Here is a 16,142-nt window from a genome sequence, read left to right on the forward strand (position 1 = left end):
ATTGTCATGGAGTCTCCAGGATATAAAGATTTATCTTTAATTAAAGATTATATCATATTCCTCCAGGAATGTGTCCAACCACAATTGGCAACCCTACGTGGCCGTGATGCTGTGTTGACGTGGCACCATGGCCCGTGTCAGTGGTGTTTTGAGAGCAGGTGATGCTGTTATAATACAGCGTGATGACATCACATCTCAGCGTGATGACATTGTGACCCAATGGGACATTACATCGTGGCGCCCTCACGCAGCAAGATGCTGTTACATCAAAGCCGGATGACATCACACCACAGCCAGGCAAATGCCACATCATAAAGGCGGAGTGAGCCCCACAGGAGAAACTGACATTTTCCTTCCCCGCCCCCAACCTTTAACATGGGGACTAAGCCCCACTTCCCCCTGAATGGGGCTTCTTGCCCTTATCCAAAATGGCTGCCTGCCCTAGCCTCGGGCATTTTGCCATTATCCAAGATGGCTACCGGCTCTGGGTCCCTTTGCCCTTATCTCAGCGGCCTTCCCGTACTTAGCATGGCGGCCTGACGCCGAGGCCGCCATCTTGGGGGAAGGCAAGAAGCCGCGAGTCTTGCCGCGCCGCTGTTTCCCGTCATGCCTCACGAGCTCCGCTCGCCTCTCCTCCGTTCGCCCCGGAAGAGGGAGCGCGGCGGTGGCAGTTGTTGACAATATGGCGGCTGCTGACTGCTCCGTGGGAGGAAGAGGCGGAGGGAGAGGAGCCGGCAGGAGGAGGAAGGAGTCTCATTCATAGGGAGCCCGGCCTGCTGTTCTCCCCGCCCCGCCCCGCCCCGCCACCATGTCCTTCTTCAGGCGGAAAGGTGAGGGGGCCGCCGGGCCATGGGGCTGGAGGCTGCGGGCAAGGCGGGGCCGCGGGGAGTGTGGGGGCCGCAGCCCCGAGGAGGGAGAATATGGAAGGGGAAGGCCGGGGGGAGGGAACGTAACATGGGGGTAGGAGGGCTGGGGAGGGGAAAGGACTGGCATGGCGGTGGGGAGGGAACATGGGGGGGAGGGCAGGAGGCCTGAGGAGGGGAAATGGGGGGCAGGAGGCCTGAGGGGGCGGGAACATGGGGGGCAGGAGGCCTGGGGATGTGGGCGGCTGTAGGTGATAGGGAGGGAACTGCTCTTTCTTGGGGGCACGTAGAGAGGCTGAGGTGGGGGACCCAGGCCTTTTTGCCATGTGGGGTGGAGAGGAGCAGGCAGGACCTTGGACAAGGGATTGTAGGCGCTTCCCCGCCCCCCCCCACCCCCAATAGAGCCAAGCCTGCCAGGGGTCTGCATATTCTTTCCCCTCTGGACACCCTTTTTCTCTCCCCTTCTCTGCTGTCAATAAGTGCTTCCCCTTCCATGTTTCCAGGGGTGTCCAAGCTATGATGATGTCTTTGATGAAGACTTCAAAACTATTAAGCATTTTATTGAAGCATGCAGTGCAAGCAATCCTCAAACAAGGGAGTTTAAAAAATAATCAGAAATGACTGAATCTTGCTCCAAATGAGTGGGACCTGTCAGATCTGCTTTCAGTAAATAATCCTGACCCCTTTCCACGCCACCAAAATAAATTAAAAAAAAAAAGGCATGGTTTGGGGTGTTATGATGGGTTTAAACTCCTTTGTTTTATCCTGGCTGCTGCATCTCAGAGTGAGATGTCTGCTGCAGTTTCTCCTTGCTTTGTAACAAGGATCTTGATGTGACCTCAGGAAATCTAAGCATATTTTGAAATAGATCCTGGTTTTAAACTTTGGTGATGCAGCTAGCCGCTTCATTCACTGGGGTGATTCTCAGATTAATTGTAACTAGCAAGGTCAGAGTTTGCATTTTCTTAAGGAAAGCCCGGTGTAACAGCTGTAAAACAGATAACTATTACATGTTGCATACTTGTTTCCTCGTTAGGTAGACGAATACAAATAAAATTTTGCATTAACCCACTCCATCTTGTTAAATTTTACCAAATTAAAATAACACTTGCATGGTATAGTAAAACATAGCGTATTAGCTATTTGTATTGTGATGGTATCCTACAGCCCCAAGCACAATGAGCGCCCATTGTGATAAATGCTGGACAAAAGCACAGATGCTACAGTCCTTACCCCAAAGAGCTTATTACTTATTATACAGAAATTATGTAACATAACTCAAGATATTAATATTTTAAGAATCCTATTTTCCTAATTCCTCTTTTCGTGCAATGAGTACGGGTAATCATTGAGTTAATGGTTTAGATCAGGGGTTCTCAAACTTCATTGCACTGTAACCCCCTTCTGACAACAAAAATTACTACATGACCCCAGGAGGGGGAACCCAAGCCTGAGCCCCACCACCCTGGGTGGAAGGGCCAAAGCCCAAGCCCCACCACCCCGGGTGTGGGGGCCAAGGTGGAAGGCCAAGGGCTTTAGTCCAAGACTGGCGGGGTGTAACCTCAACCCTTGCTGCCCGGCGCTGAAGCCCTTGGGCTTCGGCCCCAAGCCCCAGCAAGTCTAAGCCAGCCCTGGCGACCCCATTAAAACAGGGTCCCAACCCACTTTGTGGTCCCAACCCACAGTTTGAAAACTGCTGGTTTAGATTTTGTTTCTGAATTGGTTTAAAAGCAGTCAGTTGAAACGTAGAGGGTGGTTTTTTGCTTTACATATGGGTGCTAAATTCCTCAGTTCATAATCTGTCTCTAGAGAAGTTACATCACCCAAGAAATGTAACTAAGCCTTTCTGTGCTAAGAAAAATGAGACAAACTAACCATTATTTTCATTACTTGAAATAAATGACATGCATTCTGGGTTTTACCATTTGAGCTATTCTAAATATTTTAATTCACAAAAGATGAATCCCTTTAAGACAAAGAGTAGAACCTTACTTTTACCTGGAGTAAGTCTGTTTTACTTTCAGTTCAAAATGTACAATCAGAGGTGCTTACATTTTGATTAGGGAAAAATATTTTCAGCATGCTATTAGTGTTTGGGGACAAAAGGCTGATCCTGAAAGCTGCCAAGAACTCTTAACTCCTATGGTTTCAGAGTAACAGCCGTGTTAGTCTGTATTCGCAAAAAGAAAAGGAGTACTTGTGGCACCTTAGAGACTAACCAATTTATTTGAGCATGAGCTTTCGTGAGCTACAGCTCACTTGATGAAGTGAGCTGTAGCTCACGAAAGCTCATGCTCAAATAAATTGGTTAGTCTCTAAGGTGCCACAAGTACTCCTTTTCTTTTAACTCCTATGGGAGCTCAGTAGGTACTTCCTAGAATTCCTGGTGTTTAACAGCTTTCTATAACAGGCTATTTTTCAATGTGCAGAGTCTTCCATGTTTAACTATTCTTTCAATTATGGTTGATTAGTCAGTAAATGTGTCCAGTACCTGACACAGAAAATGAGGGTATGAGGATAATAACTGAAAATGGCTAATAGATGGAAGGTAACAATATAACTTAAAATATAAGATTGTAAAGCCAAATATGTTTGACATTTTTCAAGTTGATTTTGTATAGAATTACTACTTGTTCTTTGAAAATAAAATAATCCTGTTGGTATTAGTGGTCTGAATCATTAGAAAATTAATGTTGTATAACACCTCTAATTTTGACAGACTCGATTTTTTTTTAAAATGGAAATCACTTCCACATTTGAAGGGTAATGTAGGTGTTCTACTGTGTGTTTGGCAGTCTGTGTAAAAATCAATCTTATCAACGTGTGATAATACTGTAGTTCAAGTAGTAAAACTATGATTCCTTCAAGAGCTTCTACAACAATTAAGTCGCTGATATGAGTCTCTTGTAAAGTGTCTTGTTACGGAGAAATGGATCCAAACTGCATTTTTTGTTCTGGGAGAGTGAGAAGATTTTATAAGTTTAGATAGCAGTGTTCATTGGCCAGGCTCATATTTTTCACCTACGACTGGAAGTACTTTACATGTTGTTATAAGATTTCAAGGCCAAAGTAGCAGCACTAATTCCCGTATGTGTGTGGATTAGTGCAGTAGTCCTGGAAAAACAGTTTTAACCCCCCACTTTTCATGGGAGAAGTTCCAGAGATGCCATGAAGTCCACTACAGACTTTTTATGACAACAGCATTATTACGTGGAAGGTGCTCATATGCCATAGTGATGGGCAGCAGCGCGAAATCCTAATACAGATCCAGCTATGAACTAATGGTCAATACAAAATGTTCTTCAATTCTGTACACTGAAGTATTTTTGTATGCAGTTATTTTTATGTAGGCTCTTGTATGAAATAACCTTCCCTAGAGTAGACAATAAAGGTAATTGTGGAACAGGTACTCTGTCTTGATAAGCTGGTATGGAAACAAAGTGAAATCCAGCAAAGACAAATGCAGAGAGATTCTTATAGGAAGGAATAGTCAAATGTAAAATAGAGGGATACTGGTTTTGATAGTACTATGACTCAAGGGATCTGAGATTATTGGTTGTAGCAGAAGTGGCTGAAACTAAATGTGATAGTGCAACATTATTGCGAACAAAACCCAGTTCTTCTAGGTTGCATTAATAGAAATATATAACTAAGGCTGTGAGTTTGTCACGGAAGTCACAGATTGCATGACTTTCTGGGACCTCCGTGACTTCAGCAGCTGGTGTGGCTGGCTCGGGCCCCTGCCCTCCCTCCCCCCCCCAGCAACAGGAGTTTTGGTGTGGGAGGGGGCTCAGGGATGGGGGTTCAGGCATGGGAGGGGGTGAGGGCTCTGGGTGGTGCTTACTTTGGGAGACTCCCCCAGAAGCAATGACATGTTCCTCCCTCGGCTCCTAGCTCTGCATACTGCTTCTGCCCGCAGGTACTGCCCCCAGAGCTCCCAGTGGCTGTGGTTCCTGGCCAATGGGAGCTGTGGAGCCAGCGCTTGGGGTGGGGGCCGCGCGCGGAGCTAGGAGCTGGGGGAGGGACTTGTCACTTCCAGGGAGCTGCAAGGAACCAGTTGAGCCTGCCAGCCCTGCCAACCCCCCCTCGCACCAGCATGGGTCTCCCCCCAGCACAGCCCCGAGCACCCACGGCACCCCCGGACGACCCCCCAAGATTTAGTCGGGGTATATAGTACAGGTCATGGGCCGTGAATTTTTGTTTACTGCCCGTGACCTGTCCATATCTTTTACTAAAAAATACCTGTGACTAAAAATGTAGCCTTACATATAACACAAGGAAGGTTGTTGGTCTGCTCCCATGAGAACTGGTTAGGCCTGAAAGAGCTGCGTTCAGTTTTGGATACTGCATTTTAGGGAAGGTGTAAATTGGAGTCTTTGGAGAAAAGCAACAAATAAAAGGTTTTGAATACCCCCAACATCCTCATTTAAAAACAAAAGTACGCTGTCCAAAATCAGTATAGTTGGAGCAAATTGCTATAGTATTTTTGTAAGGGACTAAATTGGGAAAGATGAAGAGAACTGGGTGTATTTGGTGAAAACTGAGGATGGAGATAACTGTCTATAAATATCGAGAGATCTTATAAATGGGGCAATAATAAACTACATCTTTAGTTGATGAAGATGGGCCATAAGGCAAGGGGCTAGGGAAATTTAGGGTTGAATAGTAGAAGAAAAAAAAGTAACTATAAGATTTGTTAGGCATCTGAACCAGCAGCCAAAGGAGCTTATAGAAGGTTAGGAAATTCTCATTAGTGAGAATATTCAAGGCCAAATTACACACCCATCTATTAGAGATATCTTAGAAATAATATAAACAGTCCTGCCGTGGTGTAAGAAGAATGGTTAACTGATGCACATATAAAATGATACAAGACAGCTTACATTTGCTCATCCTTCTCTGATTTTTCTCACTAAATATATTAAAATTCTTAGACCTTGTATGGCAGGCTGCACCTCAGCCTGACTCTTAGTCCTCTGAAAATGAAGGCTGCCCGTGGAAATTCTCTCAGACATACTACCCCTAATGTACATGGCTATTGTTGTTGTTCAGAATTGGCTTCAAGCACATGATGTGATACCACCTAGATTGGCTGCAGCAGGGTGAAAGCAAAATTCTTGTAGTGATATTTTACTCCTTGAAACATAGCCTATATGCATGTACTGTCATTCCTATATCTATAACTATTGCTTTGTAAATTTGTTCTGCTTGTTGCTGACAGTGATCCTAGAATACTGAAGGATCCCATGTCACCGCTTAAGTAGAAGGTGACAATTTGAACTATATCATATTACAGGTAGTAAAGTAATAACTAGTTAAAGAGTAACAACTTACCTTTATAGAGAAGTTGGCATGGAAGAACAATTAACAGCCTTTAGCTAAAGCAATTAGACAATGGAAGACAAGGGAAACTGTGTAATCGCTGTCACTAGAGGTAGCTGAGACTGGACTTGATGGATCAAGTACTGACAGTGTTATAGGGAAAAAGAGAATGATGCTATTCTGATGCAGTGTAACAAACTACGTATGTTAAATATTACTGAGCTAGAGGGGATATGTGCTGATTTTCCCAGACAATTTTCATCTGGACAATAATGTTCAATAATCTATGTAAAACCTAGTCATCTTAAATATTTAATGTCTACAGTCATGTATAAATTGAGGGTCTACATTAAAAAAAAGTGGAAAACAAGAATCCCAAGTTGCTTAATCAAGGTTTGAATTACTCTATTCCAAAATGAAAGTGCTAACCTCTAGGATAAATGTAAAATGCTGAGTTGCCAATTCATGGATCTGCATCATTTATACTTCCCATTCTAATGGGTGTCAGACTGAATGCTGCATTGACTATTGTGCAGAACAATTATGTAACTGGAGATTGAAATGCTTCTCTAAAATATTTAAATCTGGGGTAAGAGCTTTTTTAAAATGTGCTCACATTTTACAATGTAAAGACTTGATTCTAGTAGTTACAATTTGTATAGATTGTACTTGGAAGATTTTCAGGGCCAGTGGTCCATGAATGAGCTATTTGTAAGTAATCTTTTCAGCCTATAGAGGCCAAAGAAGATTTCACTGGTAGCTAATGTGCTTAAATATTTATTTAGATGGAACTGGAAGTTACAAGCATGTTTTCAATATCACTTTCATTTTTAACTCTCTCGTAAATATTTTGGTTACTTCATAATTTTTTGCCAAATTGATCTTTAGGGGTCTTTTTGTAATTGACAAAAATAATTTTTTTATAGCCATAAGATGTAGATTTTTTCGACTAAGATATCTCCCTACAGTAGTTATTTTGTAGGCACTTTGCAAACACAGAGACAGTTCCTGCCCCAAACAGCATACAATCTAAAATGTTCACCATAAATACCAAAGCATATTTTAAATTACTTGGTAGAATGCTAATATATACTAGAAATTGTACCACCTAGATTTAAACCAATCTTTTTTTCTAGCTAACCACACCAATTACATAGGAATCATCTATACAAAGTTCACAGCTTGATAGAAAGCAGCTGTCAAACCTGTCATCCACCACAATCAAAGCATATATATTTTAACTGTGCTAATAAGTCACGTATGTAATAAGGCTGCAGGTGATGGATGTGCAAATATCCAAATGTTAGATTATTTAGATAATACTATCTGTGAGTTATGTCAGGGCATGGGGAGGAGGAGACATGATTGACCTTCACATCAGGTGCTCTGTGAGGTCTCTGAATTCTCACAAATTTGCCATACACTTCAATTAACAGTAATGTGTTTTTAGAAACTGAATACTCTTTTGGGCAGTAGGGAAAACTGCAGGAAGTAAATATGTGAAGAAATGACTTGAATAGATGAGAAAACTGACCTTTCATGTGCTGTAAGTGAAGCAGCATACAAGTTCCTTTTCTTCATCTTGGGTTTTTGTATTCTGCAGATAGTGATCCCCCTGCCTAGGACAATGCCCTTGTCCCACGTATGGATGCAGGGGCCAAATTAAAATTGGTGATGGTATCTTAAGTGAAGATGCACTAAGTTTCTAGTATTTGTTTTTTTTAAAAATCACCATATTGGGGAGGGGGGTAAATTATTCATTCCATCTAAATAAACTCAAGTCACCGGTTTCTGTTTGTTTGTTTCTTGGTTAAGCTTAAAAATTAAAAGGCAGTGGTGAGCTCTGTCTATACATCAGTGGCAGGATATGCCCCCCTAAGTGGATACTTAAATATAATCATCAGAGCTCTAACATATTTTAGCAAATGCACAGGGTCCTTACAATAGTGTAAAATGCAGGTTTTTCTGCCTTTGGCAATGAGAGGCTTTCATTTCAGTCATGAGTGGTTCCATCTCTGCTGGTAGATTGACCTCTTTTGCTTTGCTAAAGAGATCAAAAAAGCCTTAGTCACCAAATAATTCTGTTATTAAGATTGCTGTTCAGAAATCTAGTAACAATCGTATTCCTGGTATTGTTCCTCTGTGGAATGTTTTTTGTTCCTCAACAGTGAGAAGGGAGACTGAAGTTTGCCATTCTTAATTGATGGGGTCCCTTGCTGAATAGGGCCTCTAGGACTGAAGAATGGAATTCTTGCATGCACCTGTTTTACACTGTTACCACCACAACTAACGTTGAGATTATTTTTGTGTAAGAGCTTGTGAATTTTCCTACTGTGCAACATGTGCAGCATGCAGCGTTTGTGAATGAGATGCATGCACAAAGCATAAGTGATTAGTACTTGTGTTTTTTGCAGTGGCGCAAAATGCTTGATCTTGTGAATGCTGGAAGTTGCTACTGCCATGCCAAAGCTCAATAGCACCTTCTGTCTAGTAAATTGGTCAGAGGCTGTTTTGAGGACAGGCCTAAAATCTTCTGTGCAGTGAATGCATTTAGCCTACGGTTCCAAAACAGTGGTCTACAAAGTGCTTGTAGTAGGGTGACCAAACAGCAAGTGTAAAAAATCGGGACAGGGGATGGGGGGTAATAGGTGTCTATATAAGAAAAAGCCCCCAAAATTGGGATTGTCCCTGTAAAATTGGGACAGCTGGTCACCCTAGCTTGTGGCTCCTGGAAAGCTGGTTTGTCACATGATGCTGGCTTCTTCTCATTTCCGGCTGCTCTAAAGTTTCTCTCTCACCAGCAGAAGTTGATCCAATAAAAGTCTCACCCACCTTGTCCCCATGTAGATATGCAATGAACATTTTATAGTTCCTGATTTAGAAATGTTAAAAGAAGGAATCTTAAAATGCATACTGTGTGTTAGCGGGCTATAATGACAAATAAACTTTTAATTCTAAAAATTTCAGGCACTTTCCCCACTTCTGGTGTTTTTTTTTAAAAAAGTTAAAGCAGGATGTGTGAAAGTATCTTTGTAAGTTTTGCTTGCTTAGTCTTGTACAGACTTGTGTTTAACCTCTCCCTTCAGAATTGTTTGCTTTTCCAGTCTATTTGTAATTCTTTCTAGTTCAGATTAATTTAAAGTGTCTTAACGTAGTATACCAGTTTCCTTTGTTTAAATCACTTGTCAATGTTCCTAATATTTCAAGTAGATACCTTGGTTGATCAGATACTACCAGAGTTACGAATGGGTAAGTGGTCAGAGAGGGATAATTCTCAAGCCCCTAATTAGAGAAGATCTTTAAAAAGACTTTTATCCAGTATACCCACGTCTCACTACTTGAAGGGAGCATCTTTTTGCTTTTACTGACTTTTAGCTGGTCACCCCCTTAAAGATCTTTAAAGCTGCCAGTTGAAAGAACACATGTAATGCAGAAATGCATCTTGGAGCAAATAAGCTGTGGATACATTGCCCTTTTTTTTTTTTGCTGTCTTCTGTGGTGCAAGCCATTGCTCAAGCACAGTGCACTTTGTTAATATGTAAGACTTTTGGCTTGCTAAATTACCTTTTTATCTCTGGTCCCTTGTAAGATTCTATGTTTGCAAATGTTCAGCAAGATACATAACGTGACACAGCAAGAAAAGTGCAGATATACTTGTGAAATTGTGAGCTATTTAGTCTATTTACTAATGATCTTAGACATTTAAAAATATATATATATTTAACTTCTATGTTGTCTAATGTTCAGTATCGAGGCTTCTGTTGTTGTTTGTGTCCCAGTTGTATGAATCTAAAGATAAATCATCCATAAATAAGCTCTTTTGCTCTCCAGGATATGTAATGATAGTTTTTGAGAGTCATGTACATACTGCTTTTTGTCATTGAAAGTTGCATCTTCTAACTTTATATTTTTTGAGGTTAGGGAGTGCAGGAGTTGGAATAATTCTCAAAACCTTGAAGTTTTAGACAAGTGGGTCCCACTCACACACTAATTTAAGTATATACAGTTTAGGGACTAGATCTGATAAAAGTCCTTTAGGGTCATTAGAAGTTCTGGGTCCTAATGCAGTATTGGCCAAACTTGAAAATCAGTAATGAATTAAAACTTGAGTCGTGATCTCATGTAGTCACTAGTGTAAGTGTAGATTGACCAAAGTAATCTGCACCTATTCATTGCTGAAGCAAACAAAAATCCATATTTAAAAATTTTATTAAAGCTAATGTTAAATTATATAATATACAGGTTAAGAAAAGTGTCTGCACATCTAGGTATAGTGCTTACATTATCCACAAGTACAAAGTTTGTTTTTAAAGTCATAAAATACATATAATGCATAATCAGCAATAACCCAAATTAAGGTGAATCCGAATATTCAGGTACATCACTCATGAAAAGTTATACAGAGAGTTGGTTGTAGAAAGAAAATACAGGAATGAGTGTAGATTGTCCCTCAGTAATTGAGCATATTGCATGCTTTCTTCGCTAATGGAAATGTTTGCTGGTTTTAGTTTTGCTGGTAGTTTTTAGTTTTGCTGTGAATGGATTGGTAAATCGGTAGACATGTATGTGTGTTACTTTGACTGCAGCCAAAAACGCCTATCATAATGCTACATAGAACAATTTATTTGGTTGTATTGGTATTATCCTAAAATAGTAACCTATTTTCCCCCACACTTCTGTATTATGAGATTAGGCTTTCCTTTTACACGTGCCAGTGTACTTTTTTGATTATCACTGTTAAGTTTATTATTTTTTCAGTCATCTTCATGTTGTTGTTCAGTCTTTATGCTTTGTTGTATACTGCTCCTTACATTCTCTTCTTTCAGATTCTTCCTAAAAACGTCCACATTTTTCCTTTAATCCTGTTGTGCTTCAAATTCAGTCACCCATTGTATTATTTATATTTGAGCAATATTGGTTGTGTTGGAATTGTAAATTTCTATAGCATCTACTACTGTGTAAAGTCAGGGGCAAGGACAAGCTCCATTTATGTCTATACAGCACTGGGCACACTACTGGTATTCAGATAATACTGTGGGGATGCAATTTTCCCCAAGTTGTGTGTTGTGTGTGGTTCACTGAGAACATCTGCCAATATTTTGTTTTAAAATGCAACTAGTTCCACCTTCAATTTTGTTTTGAAAACAGTTTACATTTTGAATGTATTTTAAATAAGAAATCAGATAACCAATCTTGTAGGTTGCCTAAATTGGTTTAAATTACATAATGCATGAGCTTCATGGGATGTTTGTATTAATACAAATGTTTTAATTTTTGTGAAATGTAATCCTTAAGAATGAACTACTAGGCTGTGTATAAAAAGCTTAACATCCCCATCCAGCTACTGGATGTATGTGTAGACTGGAAAATAGCAAATATATTTTAAAACAAAAAAATGCTTATTTGCTACTTTCATTACCCACCAAGTCCTGAGTCTGAGATTTTTATATTCTCCTTCAACGAACAGTCCATGCCATCACAAACCTGAAATAGCTTTTTACTCCTTCCTTTATATTTTACAGTGAAAGGCAAAGAACAAGAGAAGACCACAGATGTAAAAGCAATTAAAAGTAAGCTCAAGATTTACTGAACTCTATGGAAAGACAATAAAATCCACAACACTGCCATATTTTTGTAACCAGCTGTTCATTTCGTTATCACTGAAGAGGAGTACACCTTGTACTAAAAAAAAGTAAATAGTTTATCTGTCTCCAGGTGGCCTATAGTAAATTGAAAACTGATCTTTCCTGATAACTGTCATCTTACCAGATCCGGAAGCATGGAAAGTTATTCATTCTTTCTTGGGTTTTATTTCAAAATTATCATAAAATTATATATCTGATCACCTTGCAAATAGTGATTATTCCTTATCTGCAGTAGATTGCTTTCTGAGGTTTTTGGGAGCTTTTTCTGGTATGTAATTTATTTTGCAATTTTGATAATGTGACTTTGCATTGCCTAACTTACAGAACAGGAAGCCAGGTTCTGATTTTGCTTTTACTAATGTAAATATGGAGTAGCTCAATTTAAGTCTGGAGTGGCTTCAGACTTACACCAGTGGAGTGGAGATCCAAATCTTGTTCAGAAGGAGCAGCTACCCTAATACTACACTATATAGTATAAAAATTTTGTTGTCGTTACATGACTTAATGTTGAAAATTTTCCTTGATTTGTTGGTAACTCTCTATATAGCATGTTAAGCCAAGGGAAAACAACACATCTAATTTGTAGTTTTCAATTTTATACATGTTCACTTTTTAGTTCAGCTTCCCTTTGGTATTGCTGCAATAATTAAGCTGTTTTTATGTGCCTCAAATATAACTTTATTTCGGTACTTTATAAAGTGTTGTCTGGGCTTTAAGAAAAGTGTACAAGCATCTTTGAGCACATTGATTTATCTTTGAAGCAGTACAAGAAGCAAAGTCATCCTAACCAAGTTAACAGGATGCCCTGCAATTATTAGTCATGACTACTTATTAGTTCAAGCAGATTGCTAAGGAAAGGCTATGACATGGCCACTGTGTAAAGTAATATAAAACTTCAAATACAATTTAGTTTATTACAGAACAAGAACTGCAGATGTTGAGCAAAATGGGAGCAGCTTCCCTGTTTGGCAGAGCACTTTTCAGTGATCTGCATCGTATGAGGTTAGAGATTTAACACTATCTAGAAGTTTTAGAATAGGTATTTCATCCTTAGAGTTTATTAAACTTAAATTCTGTTTATAGTAAAGCTAGGAGCCTTAAAACTAAATTAGAAAGGTTAAACCATTATCAGATGGGTCTCTTTTTTTTTTTCTACACAGTGTCCTCCAGCAAGTAATCTTCAATTGCTGTGATCAGCCAAGCAACTGGCTGCTTCCCACAGGCTTGGAAGAACATGTGTTTTCCCATTCCTGTCTGCGATACATACCAAAGGCTTCTTGGAGAATAGCAAGCAGAATTTCAGTACCAAATATTTCAATTCAAGGAAAACCTCCACATATCTTACAAATTATTTCCAGTGACTACTTGCCAGAATCAGGCCTGTGTTCATGTTTATTCAGTCATGTACATTCAACAAGTGGAGAGGGAGACTATATTTGCCCAGAGTTGTAGATTTGATTGTATTCTCTAATTAGCTAATTTAACAAAACAAAACCATACAGCCATAGATTAAAAGTACAGAAAACAGACCACAAATCCTCAACAGGTAATTGATAATTACGTGAACAAGATCAAATCTAACCTACAGTGTCACATCTAATGAACAGCAAAGGGCCATAAAAACAAAGCAGGATGTCATATTTAGGTTAGGAGATCAGCTCACCATACCATTAATTCTAGGGTGCCTGTTGCCTGGACATTTAAATGTGTTAATTCGCAGCCTGTATGTGTCATTAGATATTGCAAATATGAAAGAGGTGTGAAGAATTAAAGCCATTGAAACAAGTTTCCTTGACACATCAGTAAAATCCATTGTTATGTAATAGTGTAATAAGGCTGGGTGGGGATGGATCTCTTTGCCTGGCATCCTATAAAATGAATATTGGCATAATGTTGCCTACTGTTTTCTCTGCTTTCACTTAGGAAATAGAAAAGATTCTTATTGTTATGACAGAAATGTTTTCCTCTGAGGAAACTAGCCTCTGTCTCATTTCTCTTCAAATTCAAGCAGCCAGTATGATTCTTATCCTAATGCTGCTGCAACAGATTTATGTATTAGCACTTAGTCTCAGCTTCAATGAGCTTTTCATTATTTTCTCTGCTCATCAGTGCTTACTCTACTAGCCTTGTTTTCTCTAATGGCAAGCAAAGATAAAATAATTTTGGAAAGAGTAAATGTACCTATTAAAGTTCACAGGTGGTTTCATAGCATTGGATAATTTTCTCTGACCACATTAAAAGGTTTCCAAAAGAGAAGTGGAAATTGACCTATTTGTCCAGAATGAAGCTGCTGATGTTGTTCTGTAGTTTATTGAAAAAGTGTAAGACTGCTATGATAGTTCTCATACATGAGGCAGGTAAACTCTTGGGGTTAACGTTCTTTGTGTAAACTTAAACATAGAGTCCTTGTTATTTGCTGAACAAATGTGATAAAGGAGAATGGGCAACACTATAAATGGGCTAAAGTGATATCATCATTGGCATGGAGAACCCACTTATTTCTAGTACCCCTGCTCTGGTCAGATAATTAAGCAGAGACTGACATACATCACTACAAATAGTGTTTTTGTAATAAGGATGCAGTTGAGCTAACACTGTAACTCATCTCATGGTACTTAGCATGGCATACTGTGTAGAAAAGGTTGCAAGTTTTTTCTTTTAATCATTGTTGTCTTGATTCCAGCTTCAATACCAGTACATTCCCCTCAAAGAAGCACTAGAAATCATGCCTTGCTGGAGGCTGCAGGACCAAGCCATGTGGCAATTAATGCCATCTCCGCCAACATGGACTCTTTTTCTAGCAGTCGGACAGCTGCTCTTAAGAAGCAGCCAAGTCACATGGAGGCTGCACATTTTGGAGACCTAGGTAAGACCTTGCTGTTCTCTAATATAGGTGAGCCATATCTTTTCATATCCTGTGAATATTATATGTGCTGACCACTACGACAAGGTAGCATTGAGGCAAGTAGCTTAGTAAGGTTAAAAAAATTAGACACAAGAATAGTATCTTAGTTATACTGCAAAGAGCAAAATAACATGGGCTATCCATTCAGTATAAAGCATACTTGTTACCAGTTGGGATCAAAACAAAATGTGCCCTGCCCTATAGTTATTTACAGTAAAGTATACTATGAAAGTGTTGCACCTTCCTATAAAACACTGTTGATGGCACTGTCAAAGAGGATAGCTCACTAGATGGGCTATGGGTCTGTTCCACTGTGGGCCCCTTCTGTGTTCCTTCATTGCAGGTTCCTCCATGGGTATGTGTCAATTTATGTGTAGGCTTAGTACATCTGTAAATATTAGATTCCTGATCACTCACTTTATTTTGTTTTCTGTTTAGAGCTCTTTTCATCACCAGTGGGCTCTCTATAAATGGATTTTTGGGTTGGCTATGGTGAATGAAGATTATACTTTAAAAAAAAGAAGTTCATGAGGAGTCTTTTTGCTTCATACTGTACGTTGTGGCCATTTGTGCTGCAGGCAGTACCTTTGTACTAGGCCTCTAAGGCTACTCTGACAGTGTCAGTTTGTTTTTTATTAAGGCACTGGAAAACTTCATTGGACTAACCCCAGAGTAGCCACAAGCTTAGATACATAGGTTCTTAAATTATACTCATTGTGGTATCTTACATAGAGGCTTGAATTTGCCATTCTCTAGGGCCATAGATCCTCAACGTTGGTAGTCACCAGCCTGTAACTGTAAGGGACAGAATCAAAACTGATGGGAAGGCTGATGAGGAACTAGCCCCCAGCTTCTGGAGACCCCCTCATTTTTGTTGTGCCTCATGTAGCTGCTGGCAGGGTGGAATCCAACACCTACTGCACGAGAGAGTTTAAAAAAAAGAAACACTAAAAAGCCCAGGTGGTGTCTCTCCTGCCTGGAATGACGACAGAAGCCCCCACCAACTGATTAGGTAACAGGCTACAAGGATGCTAGAGAGAAGTCCCAACAGGAGACCAAGGCTGTGTTCCTCCTGCTCTGTATCCCTGCCAAAGAGTGCAGAAGGAAAGGTGTGTGCCTTGTGCATTCCAGCTGCCTCATCCTCTGGGTCAGAAATGACAACCAGGTTTGCTAAAGGGTACAAGGCATCCATTATAAAAGTTTATTTTGTTTATTTTAATCTCAACAAGCCCAAGCTAAGTAATGTAAATCTTGCAGAGTTCTTATAGTTGATCCTTCTGAACCACACAAGCTGTTTATACAGAGCAGGCAAAATGCCATTTAGAGTGACCCAACAAATCAATTTACCAATAGTTTGCAGGCTAGACATTTTTGAATGTGAAATAGTAAACACTACTAGAAAATGAG

General features: G+C 39.9%; 1 protein-coding gene across 3 annotated transcripts in view; it reads left to right on the forward strand.

Annotated features, from left to right (window-relative positions):
• The first annotated feature begins 652 nt into the window (after nucleotides 1–652).
• The window catches only part of AKAP10 (A-kinase anchoring protein 10), a 36,895-nt gene continuing 21,405 nt past the window's right edge, over nucleotides 653–16,142 (forward strand). For 2 of the 3 annotated variants that reach the window (XM_077836383.1, XM_077836385.1), the window contains exons 1-3: nucleotides 653–830; nucleotides 11,708–11,755; nucleotides 14,514–14,696. In XM_077836383.1, coding sequence (XP_077692509.1) covers nucleotides 809–830; nucleotides 11,708–11,755; nucleotides 14,514–14,696 — 253 coding nt within the window. In that variant the 5' untranslated portion in view covers nucleotides 653–808. Of the gene's footprint in view, nucleotides 831–11,707; nucleotides 11,756–13,021; nucleotides 13,377–14,513; nucleotides 14,697–16,142 lie in introns of those variants that run through there. The other variant, XM_077836384.1, reaches the window with a different exon arrangement.

This window comes from Eretmochelys imbricata, chromosome 17, assembly GCF_965152235.1.
Source record: "Eretmochelys imbricata isolate rEreImb1 chromosome 17, rEreImb1.hap1, whole genome shotgun sequence".
Lineage (NCBI taxonomy): Eukaryota > Metazoa > Chordata > Testudines > Cheloniidae > Eretmochelys > Eretmochelys imbricata.